At 41.5% G+C, this 24,122-nt stretch overlaps 1 protein-coding gene across 1 annotated transcript in view; it reads right to left on the reverse strand.

Annotated features, from left to right (window-relative positions):
* Window positions 1-9,408: 9,408 nt before the first annotated feature.
* UMODL1 (uromodulin like 1) overlaps window positions 9,409-24,122 on the reverse strand; it is a gene marked incomplete at its 3' end in the record, with an annotated part of 41,097 nt that continues 26,383 nt past the window's right edge. Inside the window, exons 13-20 of the mRNA XM_082755530.1 lie at window positions 20,870-21,083; window positions 19,254-19,391; window positions 17,056-17,507; window positions 16,218-16,360; window positions 15,131-15,367; window positions 14,200-14,359; window positions 11,821-11,905; window positions 9,409-9,596 (exon numbers count right to left, since the gene is read on the reverse strand). Of these exons, the coding sequence (XP_082611656.1) occupies window positions 9,409-9,596; window positions 11,821-11,905; window positions 14,200-14,359; window positions 15,131-15,367; window positions 16,218-16,360; window positions 17,056-17,507; window positions 19,254-19,391; window positions 20,870-21,083 (1,617 nt within the window). The remainder of the gene's footprint in view (window positions 9,597-11,820; window positions 11,906-14,199; window positions 14,360-15,130; window positions 15,368-16,217; window positions 16,361-17,055; window positions 17,508-19,253; window positions 19,392-20,869; window positions 21,084-24,122) is intronic.

Genomic DNA, 24,122 nt, shown 5'->3' on the forward strand with positions numbered 1-24,122 from the left:
GTTAACTGTAATTCTAAAAGTGACTGGTTCAGAAATGGAAAGATTAATCCTCCAACAAAGATCTGTTCACTTAGTAGTAAATGTCATGGTATTTATATCAGATCATTTACCCACCACTTATACCCTACATTCAGGAGATAAAACTGCATTGATTGATAAGTTTGGGGCAGGGTTTCAAACTCATTTGGACAGTTAATAATTTGTCATCTACTGCTTAGCAAATAACAGGAATAATGTTCCAAGTCACTAGAAAATTCTCATGACAAAACGGAACACTTTAATATCCAATACTGAACAACTTATCACTTCTGCCAGGAAGGAAAAAACTAGCAGTACAAAATCATGTGGTGGGGGAGCAGTGTAACAACAGCACTTTCTCCAGGGATAATGCATAGCTGGCTTACCTTATTATGTGTGCTTCTGTTGCCTCCTCCTGGTTTTGTAATTATGGATTCTGGTAAAGAAGAGGAAGAAGCTGACTTTGTGGTGTCACACAGTAGGATGAGAATTAAGCCAAAGTGTAAAAGATGAAGCTTAAGACTTGGGTATGCTCCTGCTGACACGAAGGGAAAATTTTTTTCCCCTTTTGAAGTGAGCAGACGCATGTCCCAAGATCCCACGCAGAGTCCCACACTGCCATCTCTCCCGTTTCTGCCTGACAGGCAGCAGTGCTTGTGGTGGAGCAGAGGGCTGAAACGAGGAACCCTGGTGCCCACCTCTGGAACTGCCTCTGCCCCACCTGTGGGCACATGCCTCTCCCCACTGCTGCCCCTCGCTCCCCCATATCAGGCCCCATGGCTGCACAGGCCAGCTGCCCGCAAACAGCCCGAGGCCAGAGCCCAGCAGGGCAACCAGCCCCAGCCGCCATGGCAGGGCCGCCTTGGGGCTGGGGCGCGGCCGTGCTCAGGGCCACCAGCATGGCATGAATCACCCACTAGTGCCAGCCCCAGCTTTCATCCAGGCACGGCAGTGGGGGGAGGCAGCTGCTTCTCTTGCCTGGCCAGGGTAGGGCCCAGCATCAAGCGGGTTCCTTCCAGCTGCTCTCCTTGTCCTCGTGCTGCGTGCCCAGAGGTCGGCACCCAGCCCTTCATCTTGGCTGGCAAAATCAACACAGGCATGTGCAGTGCTTCGTGAGGAAGCCTGCCTGTCATTCATGACTCTCTGAAACCATCTTTGGACAAAGCAGAGGCTGCATAGCGAGCAGTACCACTGTGTACTCCCAGAGAGAGATGAAACCTTTCAGGACATTAACTCACCCAGCTGTAGTCAGTGCATCTGTCAAGGCCTTTTGCAGGAAAAATGCAGTAAAGCTTTCCATGAGATTTTATGTATATATATAATTAATATAAGGATGGTTTCCAAGGGCACCATGAATTACTTCATACAGCAGCTGTAATCTCACATTATATGTGTAACTAGATGCATGCGTGCAGACAAACCTATGTAGCCAAATATGCTAAGTGTGAATAAGTGACCCAGGTGACCATGGGTCCACCTCACTCCCTGAGGAAGCACTAAAGGAAAAGACAGTATTATTTGTACCTTGATGAGTGCTGAGGAAGAAGGCAATCTCCTAGAAAATGTCCTTAGAAGACACATACATCTTGTTCAGCTGACAGTCACTGGTATGCATTCTTTAACAAAAGAAAAATCTACCGTTGAATCACAGAAACAACTTAAGGGCTTGTTCTGTCCTTTACCAGATCTCCCATTTCATCTATTGTCTGCCAAAACCAACAGGAACTCCAGCAGGAAGCTGATATGCAGGCTGACCTCAAGCATCAGGAGCTGCCAAGAAGGGAGCCTGCATTTTTACTCAGCATCTCACTTTTGAAAAGCCCAGGTGCCATCATGTTAAGATCAATTGCATTTCTTACTCTTAATTTCAAATTACATTGCTCCCATTAATAATCTCCTGATTTCTCACTGCCCAATTAAGTAGCTGAGCACAGGCCTGAATAAATAAGGTTTCTGAGAGGCAATGTGTGTCACACTTTGCACTCAGTGGCAACAGGCTGAGACAGTCACAGCAGCTGGATGAATATGAATTGTGTTGGTGCTTTGCTGGGAAACTGAAAGTAGTAAAAGCAATGATGCACTATACCAAGACAAGATACAAAAATCAGTTCCTCATGTCAGTGGGAAGACAGCACCAAATATGGTTGCAAAAAAGGAATTCAACAGCATAGGCAGTCTCAGGTGTTCCTTTCTCTGAAATACCTGGCTTTACTCCATGAAAATACAAATAACAGTTTAAGGAATTAATTTTGGAGTACTAAAGAATAATGAATCTGGAAGTTACTAAACACATATCTTTCCAGGGAGGTCATGCAGCCTCCAATGGTCAGAATTAAATAGTTGCAAAAGTACTGTCTTATAAAAGAAGTCCAGAATACATGACTACAATCATAGTCTGTGCATGCTGTCACACTGGCATTGACTTTCATAGAAGTCAAATGAGACTTAGATGTTATTTTCCAAGGAGAGACTAAACTTTGCAAGGTGATACTTCTCATACACATGTACAACAATAGATGTGCCTTCCTTTTGTTTAAGAATAAGATGTCATAACTGTAGCCACACAAGAGAAGATGAAGAGAACAGGGGGTCAAAGAAATGCTGACTAATGCAAGAAACAGGAAGCACTATTTAGTATCTCCAGAGGAAAAGTCAGGTGATCTTTGAATGGACTGCATAATGCAGCCTCAAACTATCTGCCAGCTGAAAATCTCGTAGGACATAAACAAAACAGCTCCAGAAGGCAATCACATCTTGTTCAACTGTTACTCTTGACTTTTACCTTACTGAAAAATGACAACTGAGGTGTTTGGTTTGGCCCTGCATTATGCAAAAGCTGTTCGGTAAAAAAATAAGTTGGATAAGAAAGCTATTCATATGTAACACTCGGCAGTGAGTCTCTCAGGTTTGGCACCAGAAGAAATGCAAGAGCTTTCTATGTGTGTGTGCTAGTAATAGCCATATTTGTTGAAAATACTGAGGTGAAGCACTTCCTTCATCCTTTCAGAGTGCAAAATGTCAAAAGCAGCTAATAAATGAGAGCACTATTTGTGGCCAGCATTTCATATCAAAGCTTTAGGCAGTGTAAGAGGCAAAGCCATGTATTCCCTGAGTGGATTTGACAAGTTTAAATACTCTTGAGCATAAACCATGAAGAACTCACACTGTCAATATTGTTATTAGCTGCCAGTACATTCCCAAGGATATAGCAATATTCTTTGCTGGAAAGATTTTACCCAACTGAAAATTTTACCCAACTGTCTCTGCCAGAAATGCAGTCTCTTCTTGGCATTGAGAAGTCATCATCACAGTTCTGAAGTGAGCAGTTTCTTGGTATGTTGGGATGAATTGGTGTCAGCCTGTTGAGAATACTGCTACCCCATAACCTACTGCACCTTGCCTGATCCACTTCCAACTATCAGTGAAAGTAGCTCCATACTGCCAGCGTACTTGGAGCTCCCCAACACTCAGTGTTTTTATCAAGTTTTCCTACTTTTCCATATATTTTCCCAAAGACTACATCTAGCAGGCAAAAGAGTGAAATGTCCCATCTAGCAAGGTGCCAAATATTCACTGCAGCATTGATAAACCAACTAGGGCATATTTTCTCTTCTCCTTGTCTATAAATTATGACGCTCATCAGAGTTATATGTAGCAAAAGCAGACCAAACAATCAAGGAAAAGCAACTGTCAAGAGACTGCATTCTTCACAGGATAAAAGTGTAAAAGAGAAATGTCGCTTTTCTTTTGAAATGGGTTACTTCCAGAGTAAAGCAGGAAACAGACAAAATCACTCCTGTAATGAGTGTTATTACTTCAACTAAGCCTATGAATACTTGTAAATTTCTGAAAGTTCTCAAATATTCATTATCAAACTTTCTCTGAATGGAAAGGGAGAGAAAAAGAGAAAAAAAAAAAAAAAAGAAAAAAAAAAAGTGGGATCAAATCAAGCTCTCTTTACTGTATGTGTACAATCCCTAACCATGCAAAATCCCATCTAACATACACACAAACACGCACCAAGGTAAATTGATAAAATTACTAACTTTTTTCATTCTTTACAGTTATCATGTCAACAAAGCCAGTTACTGGGCAGCAATGTGCATTTACCCTGCCCATCCTAGTACTTTTATAGCCTTGGTTATAGGAAGGGCTGAGCACCAGCTGATTTAAAGAGTAGACATGTAGACATAGTAGTCATAAGAGTAGACATTTCTGGATTCATTGCAAGCACTACACCGGTGATTTGTTACTGACATTTTAACACAGCATTAAAACCTCTTTGTCTTGGTGCTTTACTGTTCTTTCCATCCCATCTCCAAATGTTCCATCTGTTGTTCAGTTACCCTTTTATACTTACATCATGATTGCTTATAGTGTACACATCTGTGACTGTATTTGTATTAAGTCTCTAAAACTCTTCTTTCTGTGGATTTCAGAGGAAAAAAAAACTCTCCATTTTGGAAAAAGAAGGACAGAAAAGGCAGAGAGGGCTTTCAGGGGTGTTTACAGCATGTGAAATGGTGCTGCACTGACAAGTGCCCTGTGTTATGCCCTGGCAGACCATGTAACCAAGAGCATCTTTGGTATAAGGTGGCAGCTGTCCACACAGCGAGAGGGAGGGGATTTGAAAAAAAACAAACAGCAGAGATACCCTGAAAACCCTAGCCTGATGTAGTCTGTAGAAAAAAAGAGAGAAGCCTTGAAAGGCAGCACCTCTATAACAAGGATACTACTCAGCTGTCTGTTTGCTGCAAGTCCTGCAAGACAGGCCCCAGGACAAACTATGTTTTGCTGAGCAGACCAAAGAAGCCATTAGGAGGCTCTGTGCTCTCAGCTTTCTGTCACACTGTAGCTAACATCATGTTTTTAGATCAATTGCAATTAAACATTTTCAGTTCCTCCAACTTGTTTCCTTCCTCAGCCTACAAGAAAACTTTCCAAACAGGCATTAAAAAATCCACTCCTTTATATTTTAATGGACAAGGAAAGTTTCCAATTATCTCAGCTTTTTTCCAACCCTACTGGGACCAGAGTTTGGCAACATTATAACGTGAGAGCAAGGAATAATGATGAGTGTTTTGCATCAGGTGTCAGCAATATGGTTTTCTCGGTGAACAATGGAGACATTAGGCACGCATACTGCTGGTCTAAAATGCTTCTCAGGAAATAAAGTAAAAGGTCAAAGCTAACTCTTCAGATTTTATTTCTACACATTTTTAATTGTCTCAAATAATTTTCTAGAGCCAGTTCTTCCTTACCAGAGCAAAAGGCAGCAGCAGACTGGAAAGGGGAGAGGGTCAGTGCTGCTCCTCCAGAAGAGTTCTCCTTGGTTGCAGAACTACATATGTGGTAAAAGTGCCCAGGCACTGGTGTGGGGAATTGCCCACAGTGTCTAAAATGAGTCCTCCAAAGATATCAAACCTGGTCAGACCAGCAGATGGAGTGAAATAAGTAGGGACAGAGCTACTGCACTTCATATGTAATACCTCAACCAAACAGCCTGTTCTGTGCCTCAGCATGAAAAGGAGACACGGTGCCGAGAAAATAGTGACTGCTAGCCACTGAAAGATAGCAGACAGGAAAAAAAAAAAAAAGAAAAAAAAAAAGATGAATAAAGAAAATGGGTGGCACCTGTGTGACACTTTTGTGACAGAGATGAGAAAACAAACATTTGGAGCAAGTGCTGATGCTTTTCCCTGCTTTTCACTCTTGGCTCCAGATGAGTTCACCAACATCCTCAGGGACACTAGTTTCAGACTGGATCACCACAGTACTAGATTTCTATTATTGGGTTGGGAATGGTGAATACTCTTTTGTTTGTCTTCACCACAAGCCATAAAACTGAAAATATGTTTGTCCCTTGCAATGGTGAAGAAAGAGACTTTCAGTAAGCATAAGCGTACATGTTTGGTCCTTGGTATTTGCGGACCAATGGTGTTTGGATAAGGTCATATGTTGCATTGTGAGTGATGTTTGAACATTATGCTAATACTTTAGCAGTTCTTCAGAAGCTGCCACATTTACACAATACATGTCTTAATGCCCATGGCTAATTCGTGAGAGAAAAAAATAACAGTACAAAAATCAACAATTAGATATGAGAGTGCTTTTATTAAGACACAAAGACAAAGCTATTCAGATAGTCACAATATCAGTTTCTGCTGAGCATGTAAGGTATCGAACAGAAGCTTTTGCTTTGCATTTCAATCTGAAGACTAGTGCTCAGCTTTTGTAAATAGCATTGCTCCACTGAAATCAATAGGCAAATCTCTAGTCCTGTCACTTTCAGGCAGTTTACAATTGTAAGTACTGCAAACTAGAAAAATACGTTTAGCAAAATAAATTATTCTTTCATTGTGTGCAGAAGGTAAATGTATATTTGAGAGCAAACAGCAAAAGTGAGGAGACTCATACATAATAAAAAGTTAATGGTTGCACTCATCAAACCTTAAAATTGCAGAGTTAAACTGCAGTTTCATTAATAAGTTGTAGCCAAGTGATTTTATTTATTTGTTTATTTTTATACCAGGATCTGGGAACTGATATTTCAGCAAAGAAAAGACAATGAAATTAACTTACAGGTTTTCAAGGTAAAACCTCCAAGATCAGCCACTCTTACATTTTACAAAACATAGGCCAAATCTTTACCTGGTTATCTTAGTACCTAACAGCAATTGGACTAAGGAGACAGAAAAGCAGATTTCCAATGCTTTCCAACTTGCTGTTTCCAGCCCTAGGAAGGAGTCCTGCAAGAGCTGCTCACTGTGTGGAGATTTTTGTTCCGGTTTATCCAGCTGAACAGATTGTTGTGGTATCCAATGGAGCACAGAAACTAAACCTTTGCTGCTGCAGTAGTGGTAGGGTCTTGCAGCCAGATGAGATACGGCTCAAATTTATATCTACTGTATTGCAATTGGAGTGCTCCCACTTCAGTAGGCAGCACACGCTGTACCTCAACTGAACAATCACTCTTCTCTAATTAAACAGATATAAGTAGGTGCCAATTGAGTTATCTGGAAAAACATGAATTGCCAGACTCAAATTTATTTATTTTTTTCCCACCAAACCCTTATCAATTAAAGAATTTACAATCAAATCTCAAAACTCATGCTGAAGAACATACTGAGCAGGCTAAGCCACAGATTCATGATGCCTTTTTCTTTATTTTGTGGCAAATCAACTACTTGTTCTTCAGCTTCTGTATACTTAAGGCGTTGCACAATTAGGTCTTCAACATTGCTGCAGCTCAAGGTTTCAACCTCACCTTAAGTAAATAGTGAACAACAAAGTAAAAATGAGATCTCTCAAAGAGTTTGCTGATTTACTTCCTGGAGTATTTATAGAAACACAAATCTGTGAGTAGTAATGACACAAGTGATGCCAAGAGGGGAAAAATGGCACAGTGGGACAGCAAATCTTGGAACTTTAGTAGAGAACTGTGAAGTCCCTCCTTTTCCCCTTGTATTTTTCTTTCCATGGAGAAACTGCCAAGGAAATTGATTTCAACCTGGAGCTGCAGTCACAAATAGTTCTTTGGACATTAGGGAAAAGCCAATTTGCTAACAACAACAACAACAAAAAGTAGGGATACAGAAGCCTTTTACTTGTGACATTAATTTGGAAGAGCCAGTGTTGCAACCAGTTGTAACTACCATCATGAAGAGTAATGAAAGCCAAATGCTGAGTAAAGACAAGCTTCAATTCTCTGTGAAGAGACACATAGCCAGTTTCCAACTAGGAAAAAAAATAAATTGCAATTAAGAAATGTAATGAACTACCTTACAAAGACAGTGAGGTGCGTAGGGAAGGAGAGATGAGTTGTTCTGGTATCTAAAAGGAGCCATTGAGATTCCAACATGCAGATTATATATAAACATTATAAGCATGAAGATATCCTTTATGCTACAACCTCATTGTGTAACTCCTTAATTGCCATTAATATCAAGTATTGCAATCACTCATGACCAAGAGTGCAGAATGATAAGTAACAACAAGCCAGTCTTCTCTCTGTAGAGAGACTCAGAGGCTTTATGTATAGGTTTTAATTTAATGGACCTAGATATGCCCTTTGAGCTGGGCTATGGCTCCCTAGTGGGACCTGTATCGCTGAAGGCTGCAACAAGATGCCCCGGGTGCTTTCCCTTCAGGCTCCGAACTGACAGCCCTGCCCAGGTTTCAGGAAGCAATCAGAGCATCATCCTCACCTACAGAGGTCTCACAGAAGCTGCCCACAAATAACTCCAGAAGGTGATCTTTGTAGTATAAGACATGGGGAAATAGGCTATTCAAGAATTTGCAAATAGGCAGCTGTGATACTGGCTTCCCTGTCCTTTCTCTGTCATGTTCTTAAGAGTCACTGCACCCAGTGAAACGAACTGTTATCTGCAAATACCATCATGATGAGCCTGTGAATTAATGAATTTGCTGCAGGCATGGCAGCTGTGTCGTGATGTGTGAGGCCTCCATCAGGAAAGAGTTACTCGCCACCTGTGGCAACACTGTCAAATAAGCCCTTGCCCAGGAACAAAATGAGATCAGATCCGCAGTAAACATCCTTGAGTTGTGAAGCAATGTTAGGTATTATTTTCCAGGAAGCCAGCTTTCTAACCTCTTTTTCCTGTTCTTAAAGGCACAAAGATACAAACTGTGGTGAGCAGCTAGATATTACACAAGAAAGAAAGGAAAAAAAAGAAAAAGAAAAAAAAGGAAAAAAAATGAGAAAAAAAAAGTGCTGAATCCTACAGCATTCTGGAAAAGTGTTAAATTTTTAAATTGCAGAGGCAGAACTTGTTGTAGTGGTTAACTACTCAGAAAAGTCTTTTCAGACTCTCTGCAGGCACTTGCAAGCACCACTTGTACATTAGCAACAGTTGCCGTTGTTTATGTGTAATATTCCACCTTTTTTTTTTTTTTGAAAAACAGCTCCTCCAATAAATAAAATGAAACCCAAGCTTTTGAAGAAAGGGATAACTTCTAAAGCAAATTATCTTCTGAAGCAGACTTATAAAGAGAGTGGCAAAGTATTCCTCCTTTATTATACTAATCCATGATCCAAAACTCAAAGCAACATACTTTTTGTGGATATGGTTATCTATATGGTTCTTCAAAAGTTGCCAGTCATTTACTAGGACTGAGACTAAAGCCATGAAGGAAGATGAGGAAGATAAAATTATCCTCCTCCTCCATGTTCTGCAGCATCTGAAAACAGGCAAGAATAATAGGAACTTCATATTGTTATGATTTTCACCCACAACTAAATGGACAGGAGATTCAAATAAGCTTAAGTAGAGGATGCTCATCTGCCATATTTAACCATTTCAGGAAGAGCTAAAGAGCTAAATAAAGTAATTTTCCATGATTCAGTACTTACTGGTAACTTGGAAATCACTAATTGTAGAACACTTGGTAGCTGAAGTTGTCAGACTTGATTCTGAAGTTGTATCTTCCCATCTTTCGCTGGTACTGGAAAATGACAAGGCTCACAACTCCCACCACAAAGCCAAACACAGCAATAGCAATAAGGATGATGTAGCCAACTCCCATCCCAGACTCCTTCTCTGTGTTTGAATCAGATGCTAAAAAAAAAGAAAGAGGTTAAAAACAGAAGCTTTGAAACTCTTATTTATTATTTTTTTCCAGAGCTAAAAAGACAGTCAAGGAGTATAATCTTGCCTACAGATTAACCAATATGTGTGCTAAAGCCCAGAGCTATGATACAGCATTTTGGGGAAGGTACTTCTCATGAAAAGGCCTATGAGCCACAGTCCTTCATTCATCTGTGATTGTTAAAAACTCATGATTTGCATTTATCTCATGGGTAAACCTTCTTTAAACACAAAACATTTAGGGAAGAATTCTTTGTGTGTTCTGAGTCTCTAGGCTCCCATTCCAGTAAGTAGAGATCTGGCCAGGGCAGCCACTGGAGCCACACTGAAGTCACCATGGGCTTCTTACACCTCTATTTCTGTTTACACATACACTCTTGCACACTTCTAATTCATTCTTGTGAGCGTTCGATGTACCTGCAAAAGCATCTCTTTGCATACGTTTACAGGACAGCACTCATATAGCCAACCACCTGTGCAGTACCTGAGTTGCACAGAAGACAGGTAACGATGCATATAAGCCAGTAATTAGAAACAAGATTTTTGGCCAAACGGCCCTGTCAGCAGCCATGGAGGCACATGATAGCAGAGCCCTAGCTACATAATGTCCAGGAATCATTCCAAGACAGGCCAAGGGAGTGTTGCACAATATATTTGTGCCTATTTTGAATTTTGGTATCAAACAAAGGAATTAAAAAAGAAGATGCACAGTCAAAATGATAAGTCCGTAGCCCAACACAGATAGGACAGGACTTCCTGAATGTAATGTATCAGTGGCCTTTCCTATAGTATGTGGCAAGCAGTATAGGTAGAGCCATTAGGACTTCTTCATGTTTTACTGCAGCAGCTTACCTGACATAGCAATTCACATTGTCTCCTTCAACACAGATCTGGGTATCACTGCCTATGTCTAGCCTCACACTTAAAATGCAATACAAATATCCAAACTGGAAAGAAAAAAAAAGGCTACATCTTGTAGCACCACACGGCTACAGCTTTGCTGTACTGCTGTCCTGCCACCCAAACAAAGCTCCCCTCACCAGATTTTCTTTTGTGTGATGGCCATTCTTCAACATTAGAAATGCATCAGGGTCTCCAGTGCAAATGGGAGTGAGATCTACTTGTTGCAAATGCTGTACAAAGAAAGCTGTATTCATCTCTAAGTTTTTAAAAAAAGAATTAAACCAGAAATGAACACTGAAGGCGTATTCTAACAGACTAATACTAACACATGAGGGAAGAAAAGTAAAATAAGCTGAGTCAGAGCCTGTTTCAAGTTCCAAAAGAACATTGTGGCCATTACAGTAGAGGGAAAAAAAATATCCCAGATCCGTTATCAATCCATCACTAACCTATCTCCACAGACAGAAAAGCTTAAGTGACTGGGGAAACAGGCAACCAGCAAGAGGAAAGAGGGTGACTTCTGTCTATTGACAGTAGCCATGTGTTAAAACTGTGATGTTGCTGTGTGCAAATACTCTCAATTAGTGTTTTATGTTAACACAATATGAATGCAAAGGGCTGGAGGAAGCCAAATGAATGAAAATGTTAGCGGCAGCAGTTGTACTTGAAAATATCACTCGGGGTAAGTGCAGAAGGGGCAGAAACGTAACAAATTAGACTTTGCTTGTACACAGAGCTGATGTTCGCTCTCTATTAACCTGTACTGCACCGCTCTGCCAGATTAACCAAGGTGCTGTGTATCAGCTAGGCTCTGCCACATTCTCTCACAGTAATAATGAAATCAATACCAGGGAGTCTGAGGAAACATGGCAATGCAATCTCTAATCTCGTCTGATTTTGGGCTTCAAATCTCAAAATAACCATGGTCTAAGAGCGGTGTAAGGTAAACCAGAAAAACTGATTGCAATCTAAGAGATGAAAGCAGTTTTTGCACTTTACAATTGTAATTACTGCTTGATTTTGTGGCTGTTGCACTTGCTATCCTGTGCAAATAGCTACACTTTTTTCCTCTCCCTTTCATCCCCCTTGATAACCTGACAGTCACTTCATCAAGGAGGGCACACGCTTTTCCACACTGTCACATGGCTTCAGTGAGAACTCCTCCTCCTTGGAAAAATACACAGAGAGTTTTGTTTCAACAGCCATTCAGATTCCTGTGCAAACGATAAAGAATCTTAATATTGGTGTTTACTCAGTGTCCAATTTTTGCAGGCATCTATTTGTAACTCACCCGCAGATTTACACAGAGGTCCCCAGGATGTTCTGTGGGTAGCGATGATTTCACCGGTTTTCAGGGATCGAGCCGCGTGGCATCTCTGCAACAACCAAGTCAGACTCCAACAAGTCACATGGCTGACTAATTAATGATACAAAGCCTTCAGATGAGTATGGGAAAGCCCAGTGCTGTTCTGACCCACTGAGGTTTTTGTTTCTTAATGTTATGTATTAGTTTCACTGAAATGAGCCCCCAAATGAAAGTTCAAAAGAAATGGCATTAGGGAAACATCAATCTAAGATCTCTATTTAGAAACACTGGAAAACACTGCTGTGAACAGACATTTCACATAGACAACCTCTTTCTTTTCATTAACTCTCCATTTGTTTTGGAGAAACCTTAAAGGTTGGATTAGATGATCTTTGAGGTCTTTTCCAACCTAAATCACCCTGTGGTTGTTAGAGAATAAACTTCTCACTATTTCTATATGCCAGGGTTTTGCAAACATTTTTGCTTGGATGCTTCTACTGCCCATGGCAGGCACGGCAGATCCTACAACCAGCACCAGGATCAGCAGTGGCAACATTCACCCCCTGCCAAGTTGTGTCCTTTGAAAACAACACACAGCTCTTCAGAAATATGTGCACTACTCATCTGGGAACTACTGGTTTGTAGCTGCAACTTTGGCCTGCCCTTGAATAGATTTCCCAGTACTTGTCCACGTAATGTTTTAATCTCTACCTAAGATACTGAATACTCAAACTTTTCTTATGGGATGAATTTTGTGCAGGAGAAAGAACTATATATTTCCTCCTTTTTTTTTTTTTTTTTTTTTTTTTTTTTCCAATTCTATATGAATAATATAGAATATAGGAAGCAAGAGGCCTTCACTGATTAACCCTGCTGTGCCTTGTTTACTGCAGATGTCAACCTTCATCAGACCTCTAGGCCTCATCTTGGGCAACAATTACCCTGTCACTGACCCCTGTAATGCAGCTCATAGCCAGGCCTTCAGTTAGCTGAATTCCTAAACTCTAATCCATGCAGCTACAGCCTGCCCTAACAGCAAACGTGGTAGCTCCTAGAAAAGCATTTGGTTGATTCCTTGCAGCAGCAACAGCAGTTCACACAAACCATGTCCAGCCCATCCCTCTTATTCCCCTGCCTCGAACCTACCAACGTGTCTCTCCTCAGCTGTGCAGGACACTGCTTGAGCAGCCACACCATGAACCTAGGGAGGGATCCACCTCCTCCATGGGGGCATAGCATGGGGATTGCTCGTGCACTGATTTTTAACACACAAAATCAGCTCTGAAACCTGGGGCCATCTTTCCATCTGTCAGTTGTGTGTCCTGTTCCTACCTTTTTTATTATTATTATTACTATTTTTTAATCTGGAGGAAGCTTTGTACTTTGAGAAAGGAAACAAGCATTTTCTGCTGGCTACTTTGAACCTTTTAGGAAGAGACTGGCTACTTTATAATGAGCTTAAACTGAGTTATTTAGAGCTAAAGGAAAGTGTTAAACAATGGAGAAGCAGCAAGCTGTTAATGAAAACATCCTTGACAGGAAAAAAAAAAAAAATCACAGGAAGGCTGACAGAAGGAGGGGAGAATTCCTGTGCATAAGCTATAAAGAAAAAAAAATCAGTAAAAACTGATTTATTATTATTTTAATTTATTGCCATGGTAGCAACACATTTTTAGATTAAGCAGTGTGTATCACTTACTTAGAAATAAAAGAAACAACAAAAAAAAAATGCTTTGGAGCACAGTAGGAAGACAACTAGGAACTGAAGTTTTTATGAGAACAGTGCTTGGTTTCCTACTTCAAAAGCAACAGGGTTTTAAAAAGCCTTGTTAAACTCTATTGGATTCACAGCCCTGGAAACTTAATGCCATGGTGCTTCCTCCCTGGCACCTAAACTCTAACCTGGAGGAGCAAATCTCTAGGGGATAGATAAAGGATAGAAAGGATAGAAAGACATCCTAAATAAGTTTGGTCAGACTTTCCCACTGAAACTGGCAGTAAGGGTGATAGTTTTTTTCTGTGGCATGTCCATCTGAGGTGGAACATTTCTAACAGCCTTTCTCACTGTAACTTCTGTTCATCACCTTCTGGCCACCCCTAGGCAGAGGTGAAGGGTTCAGTTCTCACGTCCCACAACTTTCTGACACCCGTTTCTGTGCATGCTCCATGATTTTCACTACAAGAATGAGGAACAGGAAGAAAGGGGGATGCTTCCATATGGCTATGGTCCTTTCCCACTCCTCCCTGCTCTCAGGAGGGGATGAAGGAGCTATTTGAAACCCTGTTTGGAAACATGACTCCTTCAGTTCCACAAACGGACTGCACGGCAAAGGAGAGAGAAACAGCACATAGCAAAACCCTTACCGTCCTGCAGGTGCTTCCTGGTGTCTCCATACAAATACGAATTTTGCAGTGTAAGTAAACTACAGAATTGTTGACAAAGGAAAAAATTTTCAGCTTAAACTGTGCTTTGCTTGAATTCCCATTCTCTAGCAGTGTGGTGAACGTATTTGGGATAGGACAGCTGAAAAGGAGGAGAAAAAACACAAATATCAGGTAGGGCTATAGAAGACATGTTATAGCACTTAACTCAGTTTGTAAGACTCCTTTAAAAAGCCACAGCCACACACTCCAGAGTTTGCAAAAAACGTCCACTTTGCAGAGTTGCAAAAGGGAAAGAGTGATAGAAAGAAGGATTTGAATTTGGCTTCACCAAACAAAAAGTGAAACTAACAATATATTAAAAGGAATAGCTTTTGTTACTGAGTAAAAGGACCATCCTGTATTTTAAGGTGAAGGATGAGCATAGGGGACATGGCATGAGGGTAAAATCAGGGATCCAGACAGGAACAAGCCTCTTTTACCAGAAACTGCATTAATACTGTCTGTGAGTCACAACACACAGGAATCAACCAACTTACACCTTCAGTGAAAGAGTTACATAAGCTCTTGGTAATATCCAAATCACGGAGATATGGGTGAAACGCCCATATGTCAAAAGTTCTTTCCCTATTGCCCATGAAAACCACCTATTTCTTTTGGTCAAATGTACAACGCCTTTACAAAACTATGGGGAAGACAACCAAACTCAAACAGCTACCACATTCCACTTTGAAAACATTTTCTTTTCGTGCCTATCTTCCTGGTTCAAAGAAGGTGTGGCCAGTCAAAATGGTAAGGGACAGTGTGTATGAATGACAAAAACACTCAAAAAAGGCATTTAAAATATAACACATCCGTAGTCAGTACCATTCAATGTAGGGCACACGATATTTGCAAGTGGTGTTTGCTATACCTGTTGTTGATAAAAGTAAATGAGAGGGGATCCACTGAATTATTAGTCGGAGTCGCCCAGCAGTCAGTGAGGACCACCTTCAGCTTGCTGTCTGCTCTCTGGATCCCCACTTCAATCAGTATATCATCACTGGCAGAGACACTGAAGTTTTTTGGTATTGGGGAGTTTCCAATAAACAACTGCATTTCTGTTCTGAAGTGCCCAGATCCATGTAAATCCTCAAAAATGGTGTAAACTCTGAAACAGGGAGTAACCACTTTTAAAGATCACAAGTTGGAGTGTTTCTGTAAGTCATAAAATGGTGCCTGATTCTCCACCTGTTGCACATGTAAGTAGTGAGACGCCCAAGATGCTAGGGCAGTGTTCAAGAGAAAAAAAGTGAAAATGTATTGAGTTCTCAGATGGGATGGTAGGAAGCATGGAAATGAAAAAGGGAGAAAACAGATGGCATAATGTCTTGGCAACACAAATTGAGCAGGTAGAAATATTTGAGTGCACCTGAAGGAGAACAAGACTATGAGATGCCTTAAAGTTCAAATAAGGAGAGTAAAAGCTTAGTGCTGAAGACGAGACAAGAAATTTAAGGAAAAGGAACAAACCTGAACAGTAAGTATGAGAAAATTAGGAGTTAAAACTTGTCATCCTCAGCAGCAAACCTAGCACCCACATAGCAGTCTCTATGCCTGCCTCATCTGAAATGAGACATCATTGTTATGTTTCAAAAGCAGGTGAATACTCTTATTGCTACATGTGGTTGCCCAGGAGGGCAAAGCGCAGGAATCCTGCCTCCCAAGGCTGCACCAGTAGCTCCCAAAGCTTTGTTTTCACCCATGGTTTAGCTGGGCAATGGCCAAGCTTGGTGGCCGTTGGACACGTTGCCACTTTAGATGGAGTATGGTGGAAGCACATAGCAGGGACCACCTGAGAATGGGACACTTAGGAAGGCAGACTGTTCAGCACAGCAAGTACTGTCTAGTGGATCCAGCTACGACCCCTTTCTTAAAGGGTGGAAAGATGGGAGATCTCTCCCATGCAGCAGCACTGCGTCATGCACCAGCATTTCAAAGCATAGGGAGATATTCCTTACCCCTCTGCAGTGTATCCAGAGGAAGTCAAGAGATTGTTCTGAAACACACAGTGAATGGGACTGGCAACTTTTAGGTGGTGGATCACTCCCTGAGCAGAAGCGTCATTCCGGAGTATGGTTTTCACTGTGGTATTACTTTCATTCTGGAACACAGAAAGAAGAAAGCACAACCTTGTGAACACCACTGTTTCTACAGGTACATCAGAGCTACAGGCTTAGCAGCTTCAAGGACTTTGGAATTCTCCATTCTTCAAACAGATTAAACTTCCAGCATCTTTGTTGTTGTAGAGCTAAGCAATGATAATCCATCAGCCTTCCTCCTTTTCCTCAATTTGAAATGATCACTGATCCACAAGGGATTTTGTATACTTTGGCATGTTCTGAGTTTGGTTTGGGATCCATAGAAGCAGCCATCAATTTTTGTCCCCATTACTGGGAACAACTGGGGTGTTCTCTAAATATGATGCTCAGATTGCTCTTAATAAAAGAGAAGCTTCTGAGACAGCTGCAGGGGGAACCCGGACAGGTATGGGAAATGGGTCTCAGTTGGGAGAGACACTAGAACCTTCCTGCCTGACCCCAAAGATGCCTTTCTCTTTCTTGCTTGCCCCCATACCCAAACAGAGGGGTAACTTTCCACTTACAGGAAGTTTTCTTTTTCCAAAGACACTGGAAACATGAACTATGTTGCCCAACATTTCAGCAACTAATAGCCTGTATTTCTAGCTAAGGAACTGTCCTTGTCCCTCAGCCCCCCCCCTCCCTCCACTCCCCATCCAAGAGAGCAAAAAAAGAAATCTTAAGGACTTCTTTGCATTCCCTGTCTCAGGGGACTTACGGTCTCAATTTCAGTGCCACATTCGCTCCAGCCAGCCTGCAGCACAGCATGAGTGCCATTGCTGATGCTCACGTTGCAGTGAGGCTCCCCTAGGTACAGGGAGGACTCAGGGATGGATTCCTGATCTAAAAATCCCTTCTGGATGGCAAGAACAATCTTCTCAATTTCACAAAACACTCTCACCGCATCTTTAATGGAAATCTCCTGGGCAGGTTTAACAAGGGGGACGGGAGATGCTTGAGGAGGAACATCAGGAGTTGATGCAGGATCTGTGGTGAGAGGAGGCAGCACCACACTGGAGAACTTGGTGTCCTCCATGTGCTCAGTACTAGAGAAGTTTAATGAAGCAAGGAAGGAAGCAGGAGTCGAAGTCTGCAAATACGTTGTAGGTAAAACTGTGCTGGGTATGGGTTTCTTGTCCATCTCTGTTGCCTCCTGGCTGGGAGGAAATGCTGAAGAGTGCCAAAAATAAAGGACTGATGTAATTTACAGGTTCAGATTGATTTCATAAGGTAAAAGCAAACACATATGAGGAAATTCACAGTTTCCTAGTTTCTGTGTTGTTGTTTTTTTTGTTTGGTTTTTGTTTTGTTTTGTCTTGTTTTAACCAGCTCTACCTGCTGTCAAAGCTGTGGCTGTTTCTTTTTTTTTGCTTGGTTGATTGGTTGGCTAGGGCTTTTGTTTGCTTGTTTGCTTCTGGTTTTGTTCTTTAAGAAAGAGCCCATGAGATACATAAGGTATCAGTGAGAAAAGCCTAAGTGCTTTATTTCCTGAGAACTGCAATAATTAATGCATTTGAGTAAAGCTCATACGTACACCTTTTGGATGATCAGTGCTTGCAGAAGATCCACAACTGCAAGTCGCTGAGCAGCGTTCATATATTTTTGCCTAGTATTGTGGGAGACTGCACACTTCAGGCTATGGGATGCAAACAGGAACAGAGCCTGTTAAAAAAAATGGCCCCGCTTGTAAGAAGTTGGTATTCAGAATATATGACCCTGAATGCTTCGGAGACATCATTTTGGGGGTGACATACATAACAAACCTTATGTAGCAGGCCCATATTGCACACATTCCTGAGAGACACAGCAGGGAGTTGAACAAACGCTCTGGTAGGAATCTTTAATGATTCCAGTAAAAAAGTGAACAGAGGAAATGGTGAAGCAGAGATCAATGTGTATGCCAAACATCCTGCTTCCAGCACAGGCTCTGGGGTTACCATGGCTCTCTGGCAGTAGAAACCACCTAAGTATCTGACTTCGCACCCAGATAATAAACTCAATTTGCAGTGGAACAGGATGTATCTCATTGCATGAAAAAAAAAATAAAATCTCTTAAGCAGTTTTTTACATTTATTTCCCAAGCAATATATATATGTGTATATATGTGTGTATATATATGTGTGTGTATATATATACACACATGTCCTTCTGGAGCTCCCCACCTTTCAGGAATGCCCCAAACTGAAAAGATGCTGATTTGAATGTAAGTTGACAAAAAATTCCGGGTTCTTTTCAAGTTGACTTCCCCAAAAAGTCATTGTCACACTACTAAATGTGTTGGTTAAACAAAACTGAGCAAAGGCTGGAATCAGTTCACAAATCCTTGTGACTTCAGCCAGTATGTTATCACTGCAGTTACAAAAACAAGTACAAATTACGGAAGAAACCTAAAAGAATTTAGACACCTGAAGACTCATTACACGTCAGCTAACAAATGATTCAAGGAAAGACAGAAGAAACTAGATGAATTGACTGTTGCAAAACACTCATCTGTAACACTGTATTAACTTTTTGTCCCTGAGGCAATACAGAGGTCATACTCCGTACCTGCTTTCTATGACCTCTTCTGCTATCTCAGCTATCTCTGCTATCCCCTCTGCTACTGCTAATGGAAGTAATTAACATTCCTGATAATCATATCTACTTTTAATGGCACATATGAGAAAATTGAAATATTATAATTATCTTACAAAGACAGCATTAAATATTAATATAATAACTCTCATGACAGATTATTCAAGTCAGAAATGCTTAAATCCACAGCAAGATTCCTTCCATTAGGATGTAGCTGAATACAACAAACCAAATTAATCCCTCACAAACTTCAAGGCCTTTGGCAAGTGTGACTTTGATCCAATAAAGATAATAATGCTAAGAATTAGGTTAGCCATTAGATAATAATTTAAAAAAAATTGCCTTCACAGTTTCTTCCAGGCCTTTCTGGATGCACATCAGCAAATCCATCATTGCAACTGCACTGGTAAAACCCGAGTGTGTTATAACATGATGCATCTGGGGAGCAGTCATCTTCTTCACTCTTGCATTCATCATAATCTGTTGGGTATATTTAAGGTGGAGAGCATACAAATGAGAATGTGTTGGTTCTGAAACAGGAGCATGATCATATCATCATGATATCATGGTAGAATTGCACTTCTTAGATGTGAAACTCTACTGTAGGTGTCAGGTAGCTGCTGGGTGTAGAAGAGGTGGGATTTTGGAAGCACAGCCTGATTGCACAGACACTGGCATAACCCTCCAGCAGCAGTGCTGCCAGTGCTGCTTAGCAGATGCTCATTGTACCCCAGTAGGTACCCCACTGCAGAGCTCATATCCTTCTAAACTGACCAAGAGCCCAGGGCAACATTTCTAGCACCACCACCACTTGCCTCTCCCATTCTACTATCCTGAGGAGGTGGTTAACAAATGCCCAGCACGAATGAAGCAGTTTGGAAAGCAGGGGGTCTGTGTGACTTGACCAAGTTGCAATCTAATTGAAAGAAAAAATATGTGTTTTTTTTTCCCTTTCTGTTCCTAAGGCCTAATCACTGCTGCTCAGGTATGAATGTACCACCATCAACGAGATTCAGGAAGCAGCAGTAACCAAGCACCTGCTCTATGGGGACCTATCCCTGAAACAAGCCATCTGTTCTAAAACAGCTTCAAGGGGCAGGCGCTCCACAAAGCATGAAATAACCACAATTTTACTAATTAATATAATATGCAACTTTCCACATTCACAGCTGTAAGGATAACAAGCAGAGAAAATGTACAGAATAGGCCATATACATGCTTTTGTTGTCATTTTGCCTGAGATTTTACTTGACAGGCTATAACAATAATATTTGGACAAACTTATCATGTTGAGGATATAGAATTTGATACTGTTTTCAGAGATGACACATCGATTTGTAGAACAGGATTCAACAGCACTTAGTCAGAAGACTAATTTTTATTGTTACTGACTTAAATCACTTATAAAGAAAATGAGGTTTTACAATAAGCCATTGTGCTGATCTTGGTAAGCTGTGTACTTTCGTCTGAACTGCCAGCCCACAGGTTTCTGAGGGAAACACACACTCCCAGTGCAGGAATTCACATTTTCATTTATTTGTTCTTTGGTTTCTATCTCATGCAATATTATCAGTGCAAAGAAGGGGGTAATGTGTTTCAAAATAAATTTAAACAGAGCTAGTTATGTCTGTGTACGTGGACCTGTTTCCACTGGTAGATTGTAAGACCCTCAGTTTGTGACCACAGTTTCTAATATCTCCATATCATCTTCTCTATAAAATTATTACCAGCTATAAACAAAAAGACTACTTGGCTTCGGTCCGGTGTACCTCGCTTCTTATTCTATCTTTTGATGTTCTCTGAAAAAGCATATTGGATAGCTAAGCAGAAGTGATAGAGAGAGAATGGTGTCTCAATTGAGTGTTAAACATATGTTTTCACATCAAAAAATACAGAATAATAATAGGTGTTATCATCTTTCTAACAGAAGAACTATTGGGATATAAGCTGCTCCTTACCATTTATGGAGAGACTGCTCTTGTCAACTGTGAAATAGGAGCTGTGTTCAAAAGCATCGCGAAAAGTGGTGATGATGTAGTAGATATCCACATCTTCTGCAATCAGTAAATGGAAACTTACCACTGTGCTCCCATTAGTAATACCAGTTATCAGCACTTTAATCAGACCAGCATCCACCTGCTGAAGGACCTCAAGGGGCAGAGATTTGTGTACCTGGAATAAAAACAAAATGCATGTGAAAATGGACAGGTAGAAGTAATTACAGTTTTGGCATTGTACAATGCCCAAATGGTAATATTATGCATTACAATTGCACTTCATACTCTGGAGGGAAGCAGGAGAAAAATCACTCTCGTTTATAACATTTCCACTCTACAGCTGCTGAAGGAAATGGTGTATATTTAGCTGTGAGCATTAAACAAGATAAGTGATTAAGATACCTCATCTGCCATTTGGCACAGGTCCTTGCAAAGGCCTCTGAAAACAGAAAGAGAGGGAGGAAACTGCAGGAATCATAGAATCGTTTAGGTTGGAAAAGACCTTCAGGATCATCAAGTCCAACCACCATGTAGCACTACCAAGTCCACCACTAAACCTGTTGAGAAATCAATAAAATTCAGTCTGTACACAGCAGCCTTGCAAATCTCTAGCAGCCTAAGAGAGAAAACACTGCCTTTGTTGAAGCACGCTGGGCCTTAGTCATGGTAGCCCCAGAAGCAGCCTCCCTGACCACAGAGGAGAGCAGGACGGTCGGCTTTCTGCAGGATGGGAAAACATGGCTCTGCTTGAGGCTTTCAGCCTCCTTGCCTCCACTTTGGATGGAGACACGAGAGAGAGAAACAGACTGGAGATGTGTATTCATCCTCTTCCCTTTCCAGTCTTGGAAGCCAGGTACCTCTGGAGGGCAGCTGCCCACGGGAAGATCTCCTCCCACAGGAGGGCGGTCATGGGGCAAGGCTCCCAGGCGCATGCAGGGAGCACACAACAGCTTTGGCATTTCTAACTCTGTTCATTCCCCTCCATCTCCAGGCCCAGCACCAGCCAAAGGAGGAACAGACACGGGCCAGATGGCATCCTCTCGCAGGACCAACACAAGACGAGACAGAAGGCTAATATTAATTCAGCTGTAAACAACATGTTGAGAAAACATTATACGCAGAAAAGCCGACCTGTTTCAGAGAAATCAGGGAAAAAAATCTACAAGTATTTCCCTTTTCCCCTGGTTGCCCAAACAAGGGGAACAACAGGACTGCATAGGACTCCCCGCACATCCTAAGGGGAGGCAAAGCATGCACACACACACACATACAGAGGTTTGCACTCCCTGTCTGGTCCCAACATCAAGCCACAATGCATGCAGAATGCATACAATCTCATGTACACGGATCCCTGTGTTTTGCAATACCTTTCTCACATGTCTGGGAAGTCTTTTTAGATCCTTCCACATTTACAAATAAAAAGTACAGTGACAGGAAGAGTGAGACAGAGCTTTCAAGCCTGGATGAGGCAGGTAGCACAGGCTGCTGTGAGCTGTTGGCATTACCATCGTGCTTAGAAGCTGCCAGCAGAAGTGCAACAGGAGAGTGTCCATGATAAAGGAGCTGCTCTCAGCAACACAAGGACAAAGCCCCTGCCATTCTCGTCATCCCCTCCTCTTCCATCAAGACACAGGGTTCTGGGATGCATCCCCCTTTCCCTTTCTGCCATTTTACAACCATGTGCTGAAAAGCTGGGGGTCAGGCCTAAGTTTTCATCTTTTCTTAGCTTTTGTCTGAACTTGTGTGGACTTTACATACATGCACCTGTGACATCCTCCTAGCCCTACCCCGATTTCACCAGTATTCCCTTCTCATCTTTCTCCTGAAGATCTCATTTTATTGATCACAGAATCACAGAATCACAGAATTTTCTAGGTTGGAAGAGACCTCAAGGTCATCGAGTCCAACCTCCAACCTAACGCTAACAGCCCTCCACTAAACCATATCCCTAAGCTCTACATCTAAACGTCTTTTAAAGACTTCCAGGGATGGTGACTCCACCACTTCCCTGGGCAGCCTGTTCCAGTGCCTCACAAATGTTTCTTTATAACTTAGGTTTGGGATTTTTGGCTGTTTGGGGTGGTTTTTTGTGGTTGTTGTTGATGATGATGTTCATTTTGTTTCTGCCCTTATCCATATTTTTCCTCAGAAGGCAGGACTCAGAGCTTCACAAGTACCACAGGGACATTCATTTGTGTTTGTCACCACTAGGTGACACTGCAAAACCCTTTATTCTGAAGGCTGCCCGATTTCACTACAGGTACCACACCCTAGGCCGTCAAAATAATGGTTGATGAAGTAAGGCTAGAAAAGACAGGAAAAAAAAGACTGAACTTTTCAGAGAGAACTCAATAAACACTTAATACCCTTGATTATGAGATTTTCTTGCTAGAAAAATAAAATATCTTGTGATCCATAGTTGCAGCTGCCTTTTCTGTAGCACACAGAGGAAACGCTGGCAATGCCAAACCAGAAGAAATAGGTATGCCAGAAGAAGAGCCACGAGAGAGGGACGTGAGCAGAACTAACACCAGCACCGGGGGAAGGGAATGCCTCTTGGTAAAAGAAACAAGAGGCAGATTAAGTATGAGTTAAGGGTGAGACGGAGCCCACACTAAAACCAATGTGCAAGCCTGCACAGCCAGCAGAGCCAGGAATGTGCTGGCATTATGAAAGCTGAAAATAAGTGAATAAAAGATACATCAGTATGAACAGAACAATAAGATACCCTGCATGAACCATGGTGTTTCACGCACAGAGCTCACCCCCCTGTCCATGCTTTGGCTGCACCTTCAGAAAGAAGGTATCGGAGCACAAGTCTGCCCAGCTGCTACCTGCAGCAGCTTTAAGGACCTCCCAAATTGGGAATAAGCTCAAATTAACAGAGGGCATGAAATTTCACTGGAATAGTGAAGCTGCCTTAATCGCTGTATCAATGCTCATCACACATTCAGATAGCTTTCATTGCAATTATTTTAAGTGCATTAAGCTGCATCAGCTGAAGGCGACATCAGTTCCAACAGAGGGGTCACCTTGATACGGCACTATCAGTTATTAGTTTTACACTTTCTGTCTGTCAGTATTTAAGACACCAGAATTCAAATCCATCTTTGGCACTCCGGAATTTAATGCACAACAACGAACACATTCTCAAGTCAGACCTTTTGTTTTCCTGCCTTGTCTTCTTGAGGACAACCCCTAGTTCTTATGATGT

Source organism: Aythya marila (genome assembly GCF_965140915.1).
Source record: "Aythya marila genome assembly, chromosome: 1".
NCBI classification, from domain to species: domain Eukaryota; kingdom Metazoa; phylum Chordata; class Aves; order Anseriformes; family Anatidae; genus Aythya; species Aythya marila.